This window comes from Borostomias antarcticus (genome assembly GCF_949987555.1).
Source record: "Borostomias antarcticus genome assembly, chromosome: 17".
NCBI lineage: Eukaryota > Metazoa > Chordata > Actinopteri > Stomiiformes > Stomiidae > Borostomias > Borostomias antarcticus.
The window spans coordinates 16,995,219-17,010,680 of NC_140250.1; the positions used below are offsets into that span (position 1 = coordinate 16,995,219).

Consider the following 15,462-nt stretch of genomic DNA (forward strand, 5'->3'; position numbering starts at 1 on the left):
GAGCAGCACTTAGTAAAAAAAAAAAAAAAAAAACTCCTGTGCACATAGTAAAAAGGGGAGGGACACCAAAACAACTAGAGGTGCAAATCTCCAATCCCACCTCAGAACTCCACGGGAGCAACTGACAGCGACAGCATAGCCTACCGCTGACAGATTCCTGACGCCTCAAATCACACACTACATTCCTCCAGCCTACTTTCGCCCGACTCTCAGCCCCAAACGGGATATTCAACTCCTCCAAAACCATGGGAGAAGACTCGTCACATGCCGAGCGCAGCAGCAACAGCAGCAGCAACAACAACCCAGCAAGCCCCGTGCAACAACAAGAAAATATGGAACTTCTCATCCCCAGTTTCAGCCCCCGTTCTGCCCCATCCTCCCCCACCAACACCCTCACCCGCCTGGGCCTGAAATCTCCCACGAGCCCCACTTCTTCAAGTCCGACCGACCGCGGCCAGGTGAGCGCGATTACCGTTGTCGCGCTACTGGACAAACTCGTCAACATGCTGGAAGCGGTACAGGAGAACCAGCGGAGGATGGAGCAGCGCCAAGCCGACCTGGAAGGTGCGGTGCGGGGGGTCCAAGGGGACGTGACCCGTCTGTCCAAGAGCCACACCAGCACTTCCAACAGCGTGAGCAAGCTGCTGGAGCGTTCGCGTAAAGTTAGCGGGCACATGAAGGAGGTGCGGGAGCGCATGGACAAGCAAGCCGCCCAGGTGAAAAGACTGGAGGCGAATCACACCCACCTGCTGAAGAGGAACCACTTCAAAGTGCTCATCTTCCAGGTAAGGGGCTAAGAAAGGGTAGTGCTTTTTGCGCGGGTGAAGCACCACGCTGGGGCGCGTAGGCTAGCCTACTTCTTGTGTCAGTAGTATAATGTAGTACGCAGGTGGGCATAGGCGGGGCATAAGTACAGCCTACAGGCAGGCAGGTGCAAGCTTACAGTATAAGGGAATTAAAGTTACATTCGTTTTGGGGGAGGTGTGTGTGTGTGTGTGTGTGTGTGTGTGTGTGTGTGTGTGTGTGTGTGTGTGTCCACGACAATGCACCGTGTTTTAAAAGTATTGGCTTGTTAAAGTATCTGTCTAATGTCTGTCTGAGAGCAATTGAAATATGTCTGAGGTGTGTGGTTGTGTGTGTTTGTGTGTGTTTGTGTGTGTTTGTGTGAGTTTGTGTGTGACTGTGTGTGGTTGTGCGTGTTTGTGTGACTGTGTGTGTTTGTGTGTGTTTGTGTGTGCTTGTGTGTGACTGTGTGTTTGTGTGTGTTTGTGTGTGGTTGTGTGTGTTTGTGCGTGACTGTGTGTGTGTGTGTGTGTGTGTGTGACGGTGGTGGCGGCGCCGGAGAGATCAGACCAAAGCCTAGCCTACAGGAGGACATGTCTCAGCTCCATGTGGAATACTCTAGAAGCCTGCGAAGTGTGTAAGAGAGCACAGTGTCAGCAGGGAGCCACAGTAGATGGGGTTGGGAGTGGTGTTGTGAAGACCTGTGTGTGTGTGTGTGTGTGTGTGTGTGTGTGTGTGTGTGTGTGTGTGTGTGTGTGTGTGTGTGTAGAAAAGGGGTGAGAGTACAAGGAAGGGTGTGTCTGGAGTGAAGACTGACACACACACCACACACAACTATGACTCATGCTGGTCCACAAATTTAATTCCGTTTGCAATTGAATCTACTGTACCATTGTATCCTGTATCATTTTTCATAATACTGTTTTACCCATTAGCCTGTGAACGTTTAGCTCTAGTCCTCCAGACCTACCTTACCCACAAGCATGGTGGTTTAGAGGTCCCAGAGCTAGCGTGCGTCCTCTGAGCTGCCTGGATTACATTCAGAAACACCTGCACCCCTCTGCTACACTCCCAGCGAGTGCACTTTTAAGTCAGGCACGCTCCAGGGCAGCTCTCAGAGCTTAGGCTGCCCTAACAAGGCCCAGCCTGTCACTGACTGAACACAGAAGTCACTGGAGAATAATAGTAAACGCATTAACTAGGAATGGTTCTCAGAGAGCACAGACCTCCGCCCGTGAATGCATTTTTGCGGCTCTGTGCGCATTGACAATGAACGGGGGGAAATATTTTGCTCCGGAGCGCAAGTCCAGAAAATGGATGGTGAATGGCTGGCACGGCCGTGTGGGGGGTTTGGGATTCGGATCATCTCCAGAATTTAACGGGTTCTAAGTTGGCCCACGCTACATCCCTCCACCGAGTTTCATGAAAATCGGTCTGGTGGTTTTTGTGTAATCCTGGTCCAAAAAACGAATGGACGTGTGAAAGGCCGGCTGTGTTAGGACGGCTCGTGGACCCGCCCCGTGATTTGGATCTGCTCCAAAATGTAACAGGTTCAAAGTTGGCCCATGCTACACCCCTCCACCTGTCCACTTCAATTTCGTGAAAACCAGTCTGGTAGTTTTTACGTCATCCTACTGGTAGACAGAAGGATGGACGGACGGAAGGACACACGCCACCAAAACATTACCTCTCCCTGCGTTGTCGCCAGGGGGCGGAGCTAATGGCTGAACAGAGATTCTGATGTGTGTTCAGTCAGTGAAGAGGTGGGGCATGTTGACACAGCCTGAACCCTTTAAGCTCTCAGTCTCTGTTCTTATCTGGTTTCCAAGGCGCTGAAGCAGTTGTTCAATAGTAGCAGATGCAACAAGGCTGCAGTGTGTTCAGCGTTACTGAACCGGCGGTGTGTTTGCGCTGCAGAACGCAGCCTGCGGTGGTAAACACAGTTGACTGACTCCCTGCGTGCTTTTATGGCCCATATAGAGCAACACGCTGCTTAATGGTGATGGGGAATGATGGCGCATGGTGATGAGGTCGTTCTGACTTTTATTGGTGCCATATTTGCCAACTGATTCAATGGTACCTTTCTACTTTTATGATAGAATGATTCGCGCTGTTAATCACAAATTTAGCACCCACATGTAGAACACTAAATGGCTGATCACAGCCGTCTGTGCGGGCAGGTACTTCTGGGTCTAGTACCTTATACTTACCTTAATATACTACTTAGCTCTACTCTAGAATGTGTCCTGGTTGGTTTCAGCTAACAGCACTGCTCTTTGGTAGCAGGTGAGGAAGGAATTATTTTCCCCAAAACATTAGTGGTCCATGAGTGGGGTCTTTGTGGGTGTAGAGGGTGCAAGAGAGAGAGAGAGGAAGAGAGAGAGAGAGAGGGAGAGAGAGAGAGAGAGGGAGAGAGAGAGAGAGGGAGGGAGAGAGAAGAGAGAGAGAGAGAAGAGAGAGAGAGAGAGGGAGAGAGAGAGAGAGAGGGAGGGAGAGAAGGAGTTTGAGAAAGAGTAAGAGAAGACCATCAAGCTGTCTGGTGGTTTTAATGCTGCATGTTCATTAGTGGCAAAGAGATCTTTCATGAATTAATCAAAATAGAGTAAGTGAAAATACTCCTCCCCCCATCTCTCTCTCCCTCTCTCTCTCTCCCTCTCTCTCCCTCTCTCCCTCTCTCTCTCTCTCTCTCTCTCTCTCTCTCTCTCCCTCTCTCTCTCTCTCTCTCCCTCTCTCTCTCTCTCTCCCTCTCTCCTTCCCTCTTCTCTCTCTCTCTGTCTGTCTGTCTCTCTCCCTCTTTCTCTTCTCTCTCTCTCTCTGTCTGTCTGTCTCTCTCTCTCTTTCTCTCTCTTCTCTCTCTCTCTCTCGCAGTCACACACACCACCCACCCACCCACCCCCACACACACACACACACACATACACACCCACCCACTCACACACACACACATACGCAGCACTTATTTGGTTTATCTTTAGCCAGTCCCTCTTTACCCTCAGTTCTAAGCGTGTGTGTGACCACTCTCACAGAAGCCACCTGTCATCATCCTTTGAAACCCACCGCCATCTCTGCCGCCTTCTCAGAAACTCCGCGAGAGACCGTCCGCTCCGTTGCACGCGGCAATAACAGAACGCCACGGCGCTTTTCAAACCACGCAGTGATAACGCGCGTCAGTCGAGGGCCTGACTCTGGGGCTGGCGAGGCAAACCCCTCTCTCTCCCCTCCATCTCTTGTTCTCATTGTTGGCCCGGGGCCGTCTTTCCACCGATAGAAGGACTTGGGATTCGACGGGGAACACACGGAGCCCTGTACGCACCACCCGAGGTGGAAACACCACACCGCTCCAAAGGACTCTGGGTAAAATATCGCCGTTATCCTGTAGCCTCACGGGCCGTGACGGGCCTGTCAGCCCTCTGCCGCTCGGCTGTGCTCCTCTCCCTAACGAGCCTTAACGAGCTGAGGGGAGGGGCCGGGGCATAAGTGAGGGCTCTTAATTACTAAATAGACCTTGTTTGTTTGTGTTTGTTCTCCAGTGCTTTTCCTGCCCCCCCTCTTCCTGAAGACATGTGTGGAAGATTCCAGATCATGTGCAGTGCTACAGTAACTGTTTGTGTTATGTGTTGTTGAAATTGGGGGAGGTGATACATTTTGTTGGAGTAAGAGGGTTAAGGGTCATTATGGAATAATTATAGAATGAGATAGAGAGAGAGAGAGAGATAGATGTCGGGCATCTCTCTCTCTCTCTCTCTCTCTCTCTCTCTCTCTCTATCTCTCTCTATAATTATTGTTGATTATATAAATTGGTCTGCTTACTTCCGGAAAAACAAAATAACCATCTTGCACTCTCTGGCTCTGTGCAAAAATTTGCAAAAGATTTATCCAATTATCTGAAAGGCATTTCCTCATAGAGCATTTCCACACGTCCGAATACCATTTACAACAGCACAACAGTATGTATGTACCTCACAATCATTCCATTGCTGTGCAGTTCACTTGGAACCGCACTCTTGAGAAGTCAACAATGCACCATTCTCTGCAAGGCATTCAGGTAATCTGTATGGTCTGGTGTCATGTGGTTGTTAGCTTGGCGCTACAGGCCTGCAGTATCAAAGCTGAGACCTGTAGGATGGGAAGTCCCTCAGATAGCTCGTGTTTATGGGACACGCAATCACTGGGAGGTAGGGAGGGACTACAAAAATGTAAGCTCTCTGTATCTCACTACAAAAACACTATCATGTTGGAGGAAAATATTCATAATCAAACAAACCGTGCTGTCTGATTTTTTTTAAACCCAAAACTATTGTAAATACACCTCGTCAGAAGACGTGCTGTAGCACATTCAGCGAGACTATAGTACATTAAAAAGTGTTTTGGTTTTGGGTGTTTGTGTGAGTTATTTCCATTTATATCATTATTTTGATCATATTTGTGTTTGCATAGATCCTCACTATAGTTCTGACTGAACTATTGACTAACGCCATCCGACTCCTGAATGAGTCTATATTAACATATATAGTGTTAATACCAATATACCCCCGGGATTATTTATTACAGCTATATATGTACATAACTCACCCATCAATGGAATTAAGCTGTATGCCCATCGGGCAGGATAGGGTGATCCATGCCTCCTGTCAAGCCCAACGCCTGCAAATAGCACTCCTCATTCTAAAAAAATTGATTAAGAGAATGAAAAACCACTTAGGACTTCAATTTGAACCTACTGTAACATTAATGGGCAATCATTTCTGCATTACTATAACAGTGATATTATAAATTGCATGCAATAATCCTAGCACATCTCTGAATTCTTTGTATTGTAACCATATCTTGAGAGTCAAAGCAAACTCTATATTTGAGTGTCCCCAGTGCATTAGGTCTATTTCCACAGGCTCTAGCAGGTGAGTGGTTTAAGGTTGCAGGTGGGATTTATGAATGTGTGTGTGTGTGTATGTGTGTGTGTGTGTGTGTGTGTGTGTGTGTGTGTGTTGCAGGTGTTTTGTTCCAGTGGACAAGGCTCACTAACCCTATCTTAAGGCATGGTGATACCACTGAGATACAAACAGTCTCTCTCTCTTTTTTTCTCTCTCTCTCTATCTCTCTCTCTCTCTCACACACACACACACACACACACACTCTTTGTTGCCGTTCTGATTTCCCCCTTTGCGGTCGGTTCTTTCGAGAACCAGCAGAGAAAGAGACGGAGAGATGGAGGGAGAGAACGAGATACAGAGGAGAGAGGAGAGAAATATGGATGGAAAAAGAGTGAAAGGAAAAACAGAAGGATGAGGCAACAGGGGGCAGGAGAGAGAGAGAAAGAGAGAGAGAGAGGGAGATTTACTGAACTGGAGAAGTGATAGTTATTCTTAGTGCTAGTGTGTGCTCTTTCACATTACACCACATTCAGGTTTGACAACTCTAGCTTCTTTCGGTCCCCCGAGCCAAAGCTATCTTGAGCTGAATGCCAGTACTGTACCCGCCTCAGATTCCTGGTTTGAACAGCGCGGCTTTGGCTTGGCAACTCCAAATTGCTTCGCTGATCTTTCAATTCACGTTCACAGTGTTATAAAATGAAACTTGAAACAGATCAAACTAGCAGTCAATAAGACAGTGAGGGATTGCTTTGATAACAACCAAGTAATTTTACAATAGAAACATATATCTTTAATTTCCTTTGCATACACTACAATTCCTACCTGAGGGAATATAGAAATCACACCAAATAATTACAGTTATTCTACGCGCACACAGACGAGATGAGATGTTCTACACGCCAGGTGTGGATTTATCTAAGGGATAACTGTCTAATTGGAGAGTTGCATGTGGGAGGAGGGTTGGCATGGCGCCAGCAAAAACCCAAGGTCTCACGTTGTGAAGAGGGAAAACAATGAGTGTCCTTTCGTAGCCTCCTTCCAGATCCTCCTCTCCAGACCTCGAGATGTTTGTCCCAGGAATTATCTACTTCTCTTTGTTCTTTTGTGACATTTGAAGCCCTAGCATTCATCCATCTAGGCTCAAGGTCCAAACATCCGAGATAGGGAAAAGGAAAGACAATGGCCGTCTTTTAATGTGGTTTATTCCAATAACCAAAGTCTCTAGGTAATCTATCTGCTTCCTTTCCTCCTATTGGACGCTGGTGACCTTTGACTCCCCTCAGGGACATTGTGAGTCAAAGTAAACATGGCGACGGTCACAAATGGCACTGATGAAAGATCCTCATATCCACACCGTCCTCGATCAAACAATGGTGCAGATACACACCTAACGAGATTAGCCTAGCTATGTCTTCTGCTCCAAATAAACAGTAAGACAACAGTAGCCACGGCTTTAAAATGCCACCGTGCTAGATCGCTAGCAGGCGAGCATGGGGGTTGGGTTTGAATTGGACATTGTGTTTCATAATTGCATGAGCTGTTAAGCGTCGTTTGTCCTCAGTTGTTTGCCCAGTTTGGGAGGGGTGGGAAAAGTTGTGCCCGAACTTGTTGTGACATCAAGTAAGATTTTGCTTAATTATGCTGTTTTGACGTAATGATTCTAAGCACACATACAGTATGTCAAGACAGCTGATGGTTAGTGGTTAATGGTTGTTTACTTATACTTTAGGTACCATAAGAAGGGCAATGTACTAGATCTAACTTGTCATAAGCCATTAAGACCTACCAGGACATGTACAATAAGATGTAATACCACTATGATCGTAACTTATTTGAAGCCATTTCTAGAATGCTACATCATTAAGGATTTTTACGGTAGATAATTACAGAAGATTAAGTATTAACTGTTTTGTGTGTGTGTGTGTATATTATGTCTACTGAAGTCCTATGCCTGTGTATGCCTTCATGTGTGCACACTCAAACATCCCCACCACATATTCCCTTAATATGGGGATATTTCATGTTACAGTGTGTTATGGCAACTCTCTGGTGGCAGACCTTGGTCCACGCCGGCGGGAGGAAGCCACTTCCTTCCTTCCTGCATGGCTGCCGGGCACTGACCCGGGATCAGGGGGGGAACAAGGTTACGTAACGCCAGGGTGGACCGCCCCCCCAGGCTCTGCGGAGGGCTAATCACAGCACATGCAGATGAAGGCTGATTTCCATGGGAAGAGGCTCCAGTATTGTTCTGTTTCCAGGATAGGGGGGGCGGTGTGGGCTTGGGGGGGGGGGGGGCGGTGTGGGCTGGGGGGGGGGGTGGGCGCAGTGTGGGCTGGGGGGGGAGAGGAAGGGAGGGAGGGAAGGAGAGAGGGAGGGGGGGAGAGAGGGAGGGGAGGAGAGGGAGGGAAGGAGAGAGGGAGGGAGGGAGGGAGGGGGGGGGGGTGCCGTAGATAAAGTTGAAATGAAGGGAAGGAGGAATTCGAGAGAGGGTCAAAAAACGTTTAAAGGGGAATTAGAGGAGAGCAGCTTCAAAATTAGGGAGGAAGATAGGTTTTGAGATTTTGGCTTTGAACCCTATTGCGTGTCAAACTGGAGCCTCTCTTTCCTTGATTTAATGTTGTGGTCTCAATTAAGAGTAATCCATCCGTCTCTGAATTCAGGGCTTGCACCTCTATGCTTTGAATCCATCCTTCCTTTCCTTCTCTTCCTTGATGTAATCTCATCTTGAACAAGTTTGTTTGGTGGAAAGCTATGCACTCACTGGCAAGCTTGCTTTGACCAATCCACGCTACTGTAGATCAGTGATCAGCCGAAGGGTCAGAGGAAGGAGGGAAGGATGCACTTTTAAAGTATTAAACATGACCTTTATCTTAAAGACACACAACCTCTCCTTTACTAAGTACCCTGTGTTTGTGTATCCGTGCCTGTTTGTGTGGGTGTGTGTGGGTGTGTGTGTGTGTGTGTGTGTGTGTGTGTGTGTGTGTGGGTGTGTGTGCGCGTGCGTGTGTGTGTGTTTGTGTATTCGTGCCTGTTTGTGTGTGTGTGGGTGTGTGTGTCTGTGTGTGTGTGTTCGTGCCTGTTTGTGTCATCTGACTCACACAGCCCTCCGGTAGCACCGGCCTGACTCCAACTGTGCCAACACACCTGTGCCAACATTGGCAGAGGGCACTGCGGGAGTCTTCCCTTTTCCAAACTTGTCTTCTGAAACGCACCTGCCGTTCACGGCACAAAAACACACTCAAGCACACTTAGAGCCTCGTGAATCAGGTGGAAAGGCACTCAGGGCCGAGTGGAAGGTCTGTACGTTCGGAGGCTTTTTGTCTGCCTTTTTCGATGTGGTAAATGTCACACCGTACATTTCCGTGCTCAGTATGGGAGACGCCACTACCGTATAGGGGAGGGGGGGTGATATCACTACACACTGCACCCTCCCAGTGTAACTGACACCCCGCTGAGCTCACCGGGCCGGTCGTGACACCGGCCCACCACGCCCAAACGTCTCCTGAAGAGCAGGACACGGCGTGGGATTGTCTTACAACCCCGCCCACCCCCCACCCCCCTTCCCCCCCACCCCCTCCCCCTCCCCCACCCCCGCTGCAACATGGGAACTTCTCCACAACATCGGTAGCAGGTTTACTATAGATCAAGTTGTGAGGTGAAGTCATGTTGGTTGTTTATTTATTTTTTTCCTGTGGCTGGTTCCTTTCTTCTTCTCCTCTTCTCTGCTTTCTATTCATCGTTTGTTCTCTTTCATCTTGTTCTACATTACAGACCAGTGTGCACTGTTGCACACGCGCACACGCACACACACACACAGAGAGAGAGAGAGAGAGAGAGAGGGAGAGGGAGAGAGAGAGAGAGGTCCCTTCTCTCACCTCTCTGTCTGGGTGACCTCCACGCTAATGAAGGCTGAGTTCTAGTTCTGGGCCATTCTAATTAGAGCAGAGCTCTCAATGGATCCAGAGTCACAGTGTGAGGTCCAGTGTATTCGAAACATGTAGACCCACATCATATTTCACACGCACACAAGAATTATGTACGCATGTACACACACACACACACACACACACACACACACACACACACGCACACATTCACCTCGGCATAGACAAGGACCTGGGAGGTAGTTGTTATTTAAATCCGTCAACATCAGATAACCATCCACAAAAAGTGTCGCTTTCTGTAGTGCTACAGTTTCAGTAGAAAAAAATCCATAACCTTTAATTTTCATTTTCATCTTTTAACGCTTACATACTAATGTTTTAGCATGAGAAAAGCTCCCTGGGCGTGGCCATGTTTGTCGAGCTGATGGTGAAACAGGGATAAAAACTCAGTTGTATTCATTGAAAGGAGGGATGGAGGGAAGTGGAGAGAAAAAGGGAGGGGTAACAGGTTACCCCAGAGAGGGGTAGTTGAAACCAGAATGGGAACGGTTGCCCTCGGGCGATATCACCATTCCTGGAGATCTCTCCTTCCTGTAGATCTCTCCTTTCCCACAGTGGCTCTGAGCACAACACTGGTTCCCTGACACTCTGAGCTACTGTGCTGTGGTAACGTTGATACGTCCTGTCAAAGACTATACCACCAAGACAAGTCTAGTCCACTTTTTATCTATTCATACTTCGTATTCGAACTAAAGGCGTTTTTAAGGTGAAATGAAGAGTGCGCTGGTCCTCCTTTTAGTTAGCCTAAGTTTCATTATCAGATTTGAAGTATCTGCGTTCAAGAATTGATCTGCGCTCACGGTGTGCATTGACTTGAAAGACGTTTCCACACAAACAGGTGAATCTGTGGAGAATTATGCTTCCAAACCAAAGCCTGATGAATAAGGACTTGATCACATATTCTTTTAGGATTTCCTAAAATAGGATGCCCTAGACAGCCCTGTCCGTACCGTAACATGAACACATCTGTTCCTCTACGCTTCAAAAAGACACACTTCCACCGTAAATCACTAATCTTAAAATCATCTGGACTGTCCAAAATAAACCCCATGCATTAAATTGAACCATCCGCATTGTATACAAATTAGTGAATCTGCACAGAATCTCCAATTAAATGCCTTTAATGAAGGGCTTTGTTTTTCTCAGTAGTGATGATGGGCTAGATAGAAACTAATGACAGATTTACACATCATCACTGACTAGAAGCTGCGAATGCTTGGCAGTGCAGTACACACGACCACGCCCGGGCCGTGAATCACAGCTGCATGGTTCAGATAAGGTATCTGCAGGTCCTGAAAACAAGACTGTATTTCTGGTATTGGAGTAAAACCTGTGCCAGCATGTTTGTAATGCATAATGAATGCATCAGAAACAAGCAAGCGACGCCTATGGCTGTTATAGCTTTTACAACCCATGTACACTTAAAAAAGTTGTATTGTAATACATACGATTGACAACCCTAATGCTGTGTTCACACCGGGCGCAAATTTTTCCGGTCGCGCAGCGAGTTTGCATAGAAAGTCAATACAATTTGCGTGAACTGGGCAGCAGGCAGCACGGGCTGCGCGAATCAGGCGAACCCGGTGGCGCGGCGGCCAGGATTCGCCGAGCGGCGACATTTGCAAAAGTTTAATTTTTTGAACTTTCTGCGGCGGATTCGTGTGGCAACCCATTGGATCCCACGGCGAGATTGGGGCGAACTGGGCGGCGCAAATTTTCTCGCCGCGCCTGGTGTGAACACAGCATAAAAGATATAGAAACTATAAAAACACTCAAACAACACTCATCCATCCAACCAACCACTCAGCCGTCCAACCACTCATCCATCCAGCCACTCTTCCATCCAGCTACTCAGCCATCCAACCACTCATCCATCCAACCACTCAGCCATCCAACCACTCATCCATTTAACCATTCATCCATCCAACCACTCATCCATCCCACCACTCATCCATCCAACCACACATCCATCCAACCACACATCCATCCAACCACTCATCCATCCAACCACTCAGCCATCCAACCACTCATCCATTTAACCACTCATCTATCCAACCACTCATCCATCCAACCACTCATCAATCCCACCACTCATCCATCCAACCACTCATCCATCCAACCAACCACTCAGCCATCCAACCACTCAGCCATCCAACCACTCATCCATTTAACCACTCATCCATCCAACCACTCGGCCATCCAACCACTCAGCCATCCAACCACTCATCCATTTAACCACTCATCCATCCAGCCACTCATCCATCCAACCACTCAGCCACCCAACTATTCGTCCGGAATAACAGAAAAAGTGCTTCCTAACAGAGGCGTGTCCTGTAAACACCTGAAAAAATGCGGGGGGATATTGTACTGTATTGTATTCATTGTACATGAATCATTGCAAATAGCTTTGATGTTTAATACACATCTTAGTATTATGTTGGCAGTCATACAAATCATCAACATGTGTCAGGGACTCAGTTAACGTTAGATGACGTATCGTGCTATTGGTTGATTTGTCGAGGTCTAAAGGTTGGTGGTCGACTGGCGTTCTTTCCAGAGAAGGTGTGCAGTTGGTGCTGAGTGAGCGATAGGCAGGGGGCGGGGCTGAGTGAGCGATAGGCAGGGGGCGGGGCTGAGTGAGCGATAGGCAGGGGGCGGAGCTGAGTGAGCGATAGGCAGGGGGCGGGGCTGAGTGAGCAATGGGCAGGGGGCAGAGCTGAGTGAGCATTAGGCAGGGGGCGGAACTGAGTGAGCAATGGGAAGGGGGCGGAGCTGAGTGAGCGATGGGCAAGGGGGCGGGGCTCTTCCTGACCTGGTTGGTCCAGTCCTCAGCTATGTGCTAATGACAGCCCATCGGCAGTTACATCGTCCTCCAGAAACGCTCAGCATCCTGTGGCTTGCAACATTGTTCCGTTTCCTAATGCCGCAAAACTTTTGTATGTAGCATACACACATAGCTGTCATGCTTGCTAGTACATTCATGCCTGGAGTATGTCTGAAAGTTCACACTGTGGATCTGACTCACTTAAACACACACACACACACACACACACGGCTGTATTTTAAAATACTGGTTCGATTTGGCAACAATGCAATTACTCACATACAAGGTGTATACACACACACAACACACACACACACATCACATCCACACACATACCTTCTGTGATATTTTTGTAGGTAAACAACCAGTTAACCTCAAGATGACGGTTGGTGGTTCTGTGCTTTCAGTGAGGCTGACACCTTCTCCAAATATACCAGGTACTCAGCAGAGCCGGCCACACCCATCCTTTGAGTTCACACTGTACCGTACTGTATCAAAGAACCAGAGAGTGTGTGTATGTGTGTGTGCGCGTGTGCGCGTGTGTGTGTGTGTGTGTGTGTGTGTGTGTGTGTGTGTGTGTGTGTGTGTGTGCGTGCGTGTGTGTGTGTGTGCGCGAGCGTGTGTGAGTGTGGCCCCTGGGCCTCTGCACTGATGTGGAAAACTGAACTCGTCAGCCCTCCCTTGCCTAGGTTACAGGTTGATTGCCCAACACTACTCCCCAACATCGTTGGGTTCTAGAGACAGGGCACTGCTATTCAATCTGACGTGATTTGATGAACAGGTTTGAATTCTTGACACAAAAAGGTTTCTTGTTCTTCTGTGTGGTGCTTTTTTCTCTTGTCATGAATGAATTACACACTTTAGTTATGTTCAGAATGTCACAAATCACGCCGGTGTCAAACGGGAGGATTTGGGTAGCGGTTTGAATTTCATGGGTTCACCGGGACTTAGACTTCGCTCCTCACACACACACACTCTCACTCTCACACACACATACACGCACACACACACACACACACACACACACACACACTCACACACACTCTCACTCTCACACACACATACACGCACACACACACACACACACACACACACACACATACACACACACACTCACACACACACACACACTCTGGGCGAGGCTGTGAGCGTGGAAAGAGACGGGAACATTGACCAGTAAATCATCTGGAGTGGAAAGTGTGTGTGTGTGTGTTCAGTGTATATCTGCATCATCGTACACATGAGGGAGAGAATGAATTAGTGGTTTTAGAAAAGGGGGAGTGTAGGATAACACAAAGCAAACGGAACGAGGGGAGGAATGGGAGGGAGGAAGGGGGGATGAGACGGGAAAGATGAGAAAAGACAAACACACCAATTTGGACGTCTCTGGACATTTGATCCCACTTTCTCTCTCTCTCTCTCTGTCTCTCTCTGTCTCTCTCTCTCTCTCTCTCAATATGGACATGAATTTGTTCATGGATGGAGAGATTGAGGAGGGAGGGGGAGAGAGAGAGAGAGCGAGAGAGAGTGGGGTAGTATTCAACTCATACAGAGAAACAGGTGGAATTCCTCAGATGTCTCCAGGAGGAGAGACATGTGGAGACTGGTCTCTCCAGCTCTCTCCATGGGCAGATGAACTCAACATGTCAGGATCTATAACACTTGAACTCTGACATCCGTTAATGGATGCCAAGGCATAAAGGAGCAGCAGCAAAATGAAACGCTATACATTTTGAGTACTATTTCATCCAAAATATACCCATTGACCATCATACTCAGGATCTAAACTGACTAAATTCTGTAATGAAGAGCAATTGTCCGACTTCTTCTAACTGTTTTTAGGACATGGATAAAGTAATCAATTAACCTATGTGTGTGTGCTATGTATGGATCATTCTGACTGGCCAAAGTTTATGTACTAATGTTGAGGCTAATTCTGATGAAAACATGTCAGTGTGTACGAAATGAATGCTAGATTACTTTTATATATATTTTATTCATTTATATTTACCAAATCATGCTGCCTCTCACATGACAGCAGATCCACCCCCTCCTGACATAAACCTGCTCTCTTTTCTCTCCCCCTCCCCTTCTCGGTTTCCAGGACGACAACGAGATCCCGTCCAGTGTCTTCGTCAAGGACTCGGTCAAGACCCCCCAGCCCGCCGGCCAGCCGGACGACGAGGCCGCCTCCCACGCCGCCCCTTCCGTCACGGGCGCCGGCGACACCAGCCGCTCCCATGAGGAGGGGCTCCACACCATCAGCCTCACCTCCGACGAAGACGAGGACCCCGCGGTGCTCCGTGAGGACGACGAGCTCCTGGAAAGCGAGGCGGCGGCGGCGCTGGGCTTGGGCACCGCCCACCACCCCTCCTCCGAGCGCTCGCGGGCGGAGAAGCTGAAGCGCTCCAGCCTGAAGAAGGTGGACAGCCTGAAGAGGGCGTTCTCGCGCCAAAGCATCGAGAAGAAGATGAGCAAGATCGGCACCAAGATCGTGCCGCCCGAGCGCCGCGAGAAGATCAAGAAGAGCTTCACGCCCAACCACCCCAAGAGCCCCACCGACAAGAGCTCCTCCTTCAAGGTCTCCCCCATGACGTTTAACATCAAGAAGGTGCGAGACGGAGAGGCCCCGGCGCCGTCCGAGGGCTCGCCTGACCGTGTGGCCCACGTGGAGATCCCTCCCCTGGGCAGCCTGGACGGAGACGTCCCCTTGGCTGAGGTCTACTCCCAGGAAGGCCTGGAGGGCGTAGAGGGGGGCGTGGCGGAGGAAACGGCCAGCCCCTCGACCCCGGGGTGCGCCGAGATCGAGCTGACCGTCAACGGAGAGGCGGGGGGCCCCGACATCGACCCGGACGCCGACCGTCCGGCCAAGCTCGCCTTCCCGGAGCATGACGACGAGGAGGAGGAGGACGACGACGATGAAGAGCTAGAGCGGGAGAATCCGCCGGCGACCGCAGCCCCGTTACCTGCAGCGGCCATAACTGTTGAGCAAGCATCTTAATCCCACACTACCGAGCACATACCCTGAAAAGTCACCACT

The 15,462-nt window shown here is 48.9% G+C and overlaps 1 protein-coding gene across 1 annotated transcript; it reads left to right on the forward strand.

Moving 5' to 3' along the window:
- Positions 1-245: 245 nt before the first annotated feature.
- cavin2a (caveolae associated protein 2a) lies at positions 246-15,423 on the forward strand (the record flags this gene model as incomplete). The annotated part of the gene is made up of 2 exons (XM_084452187.1): positions 246-785; positions 14,527-15,423. The coding sequence occupies 2 exons, from the start codon at positions 246-248 to the stop codon at positions 15,421-15,423; spliced, it is 1,437 nt and encodes a 478-aa protein (XP_084308313.1).
- Positions 15,424-15,462: the final 39 nt, after the last annotated feature.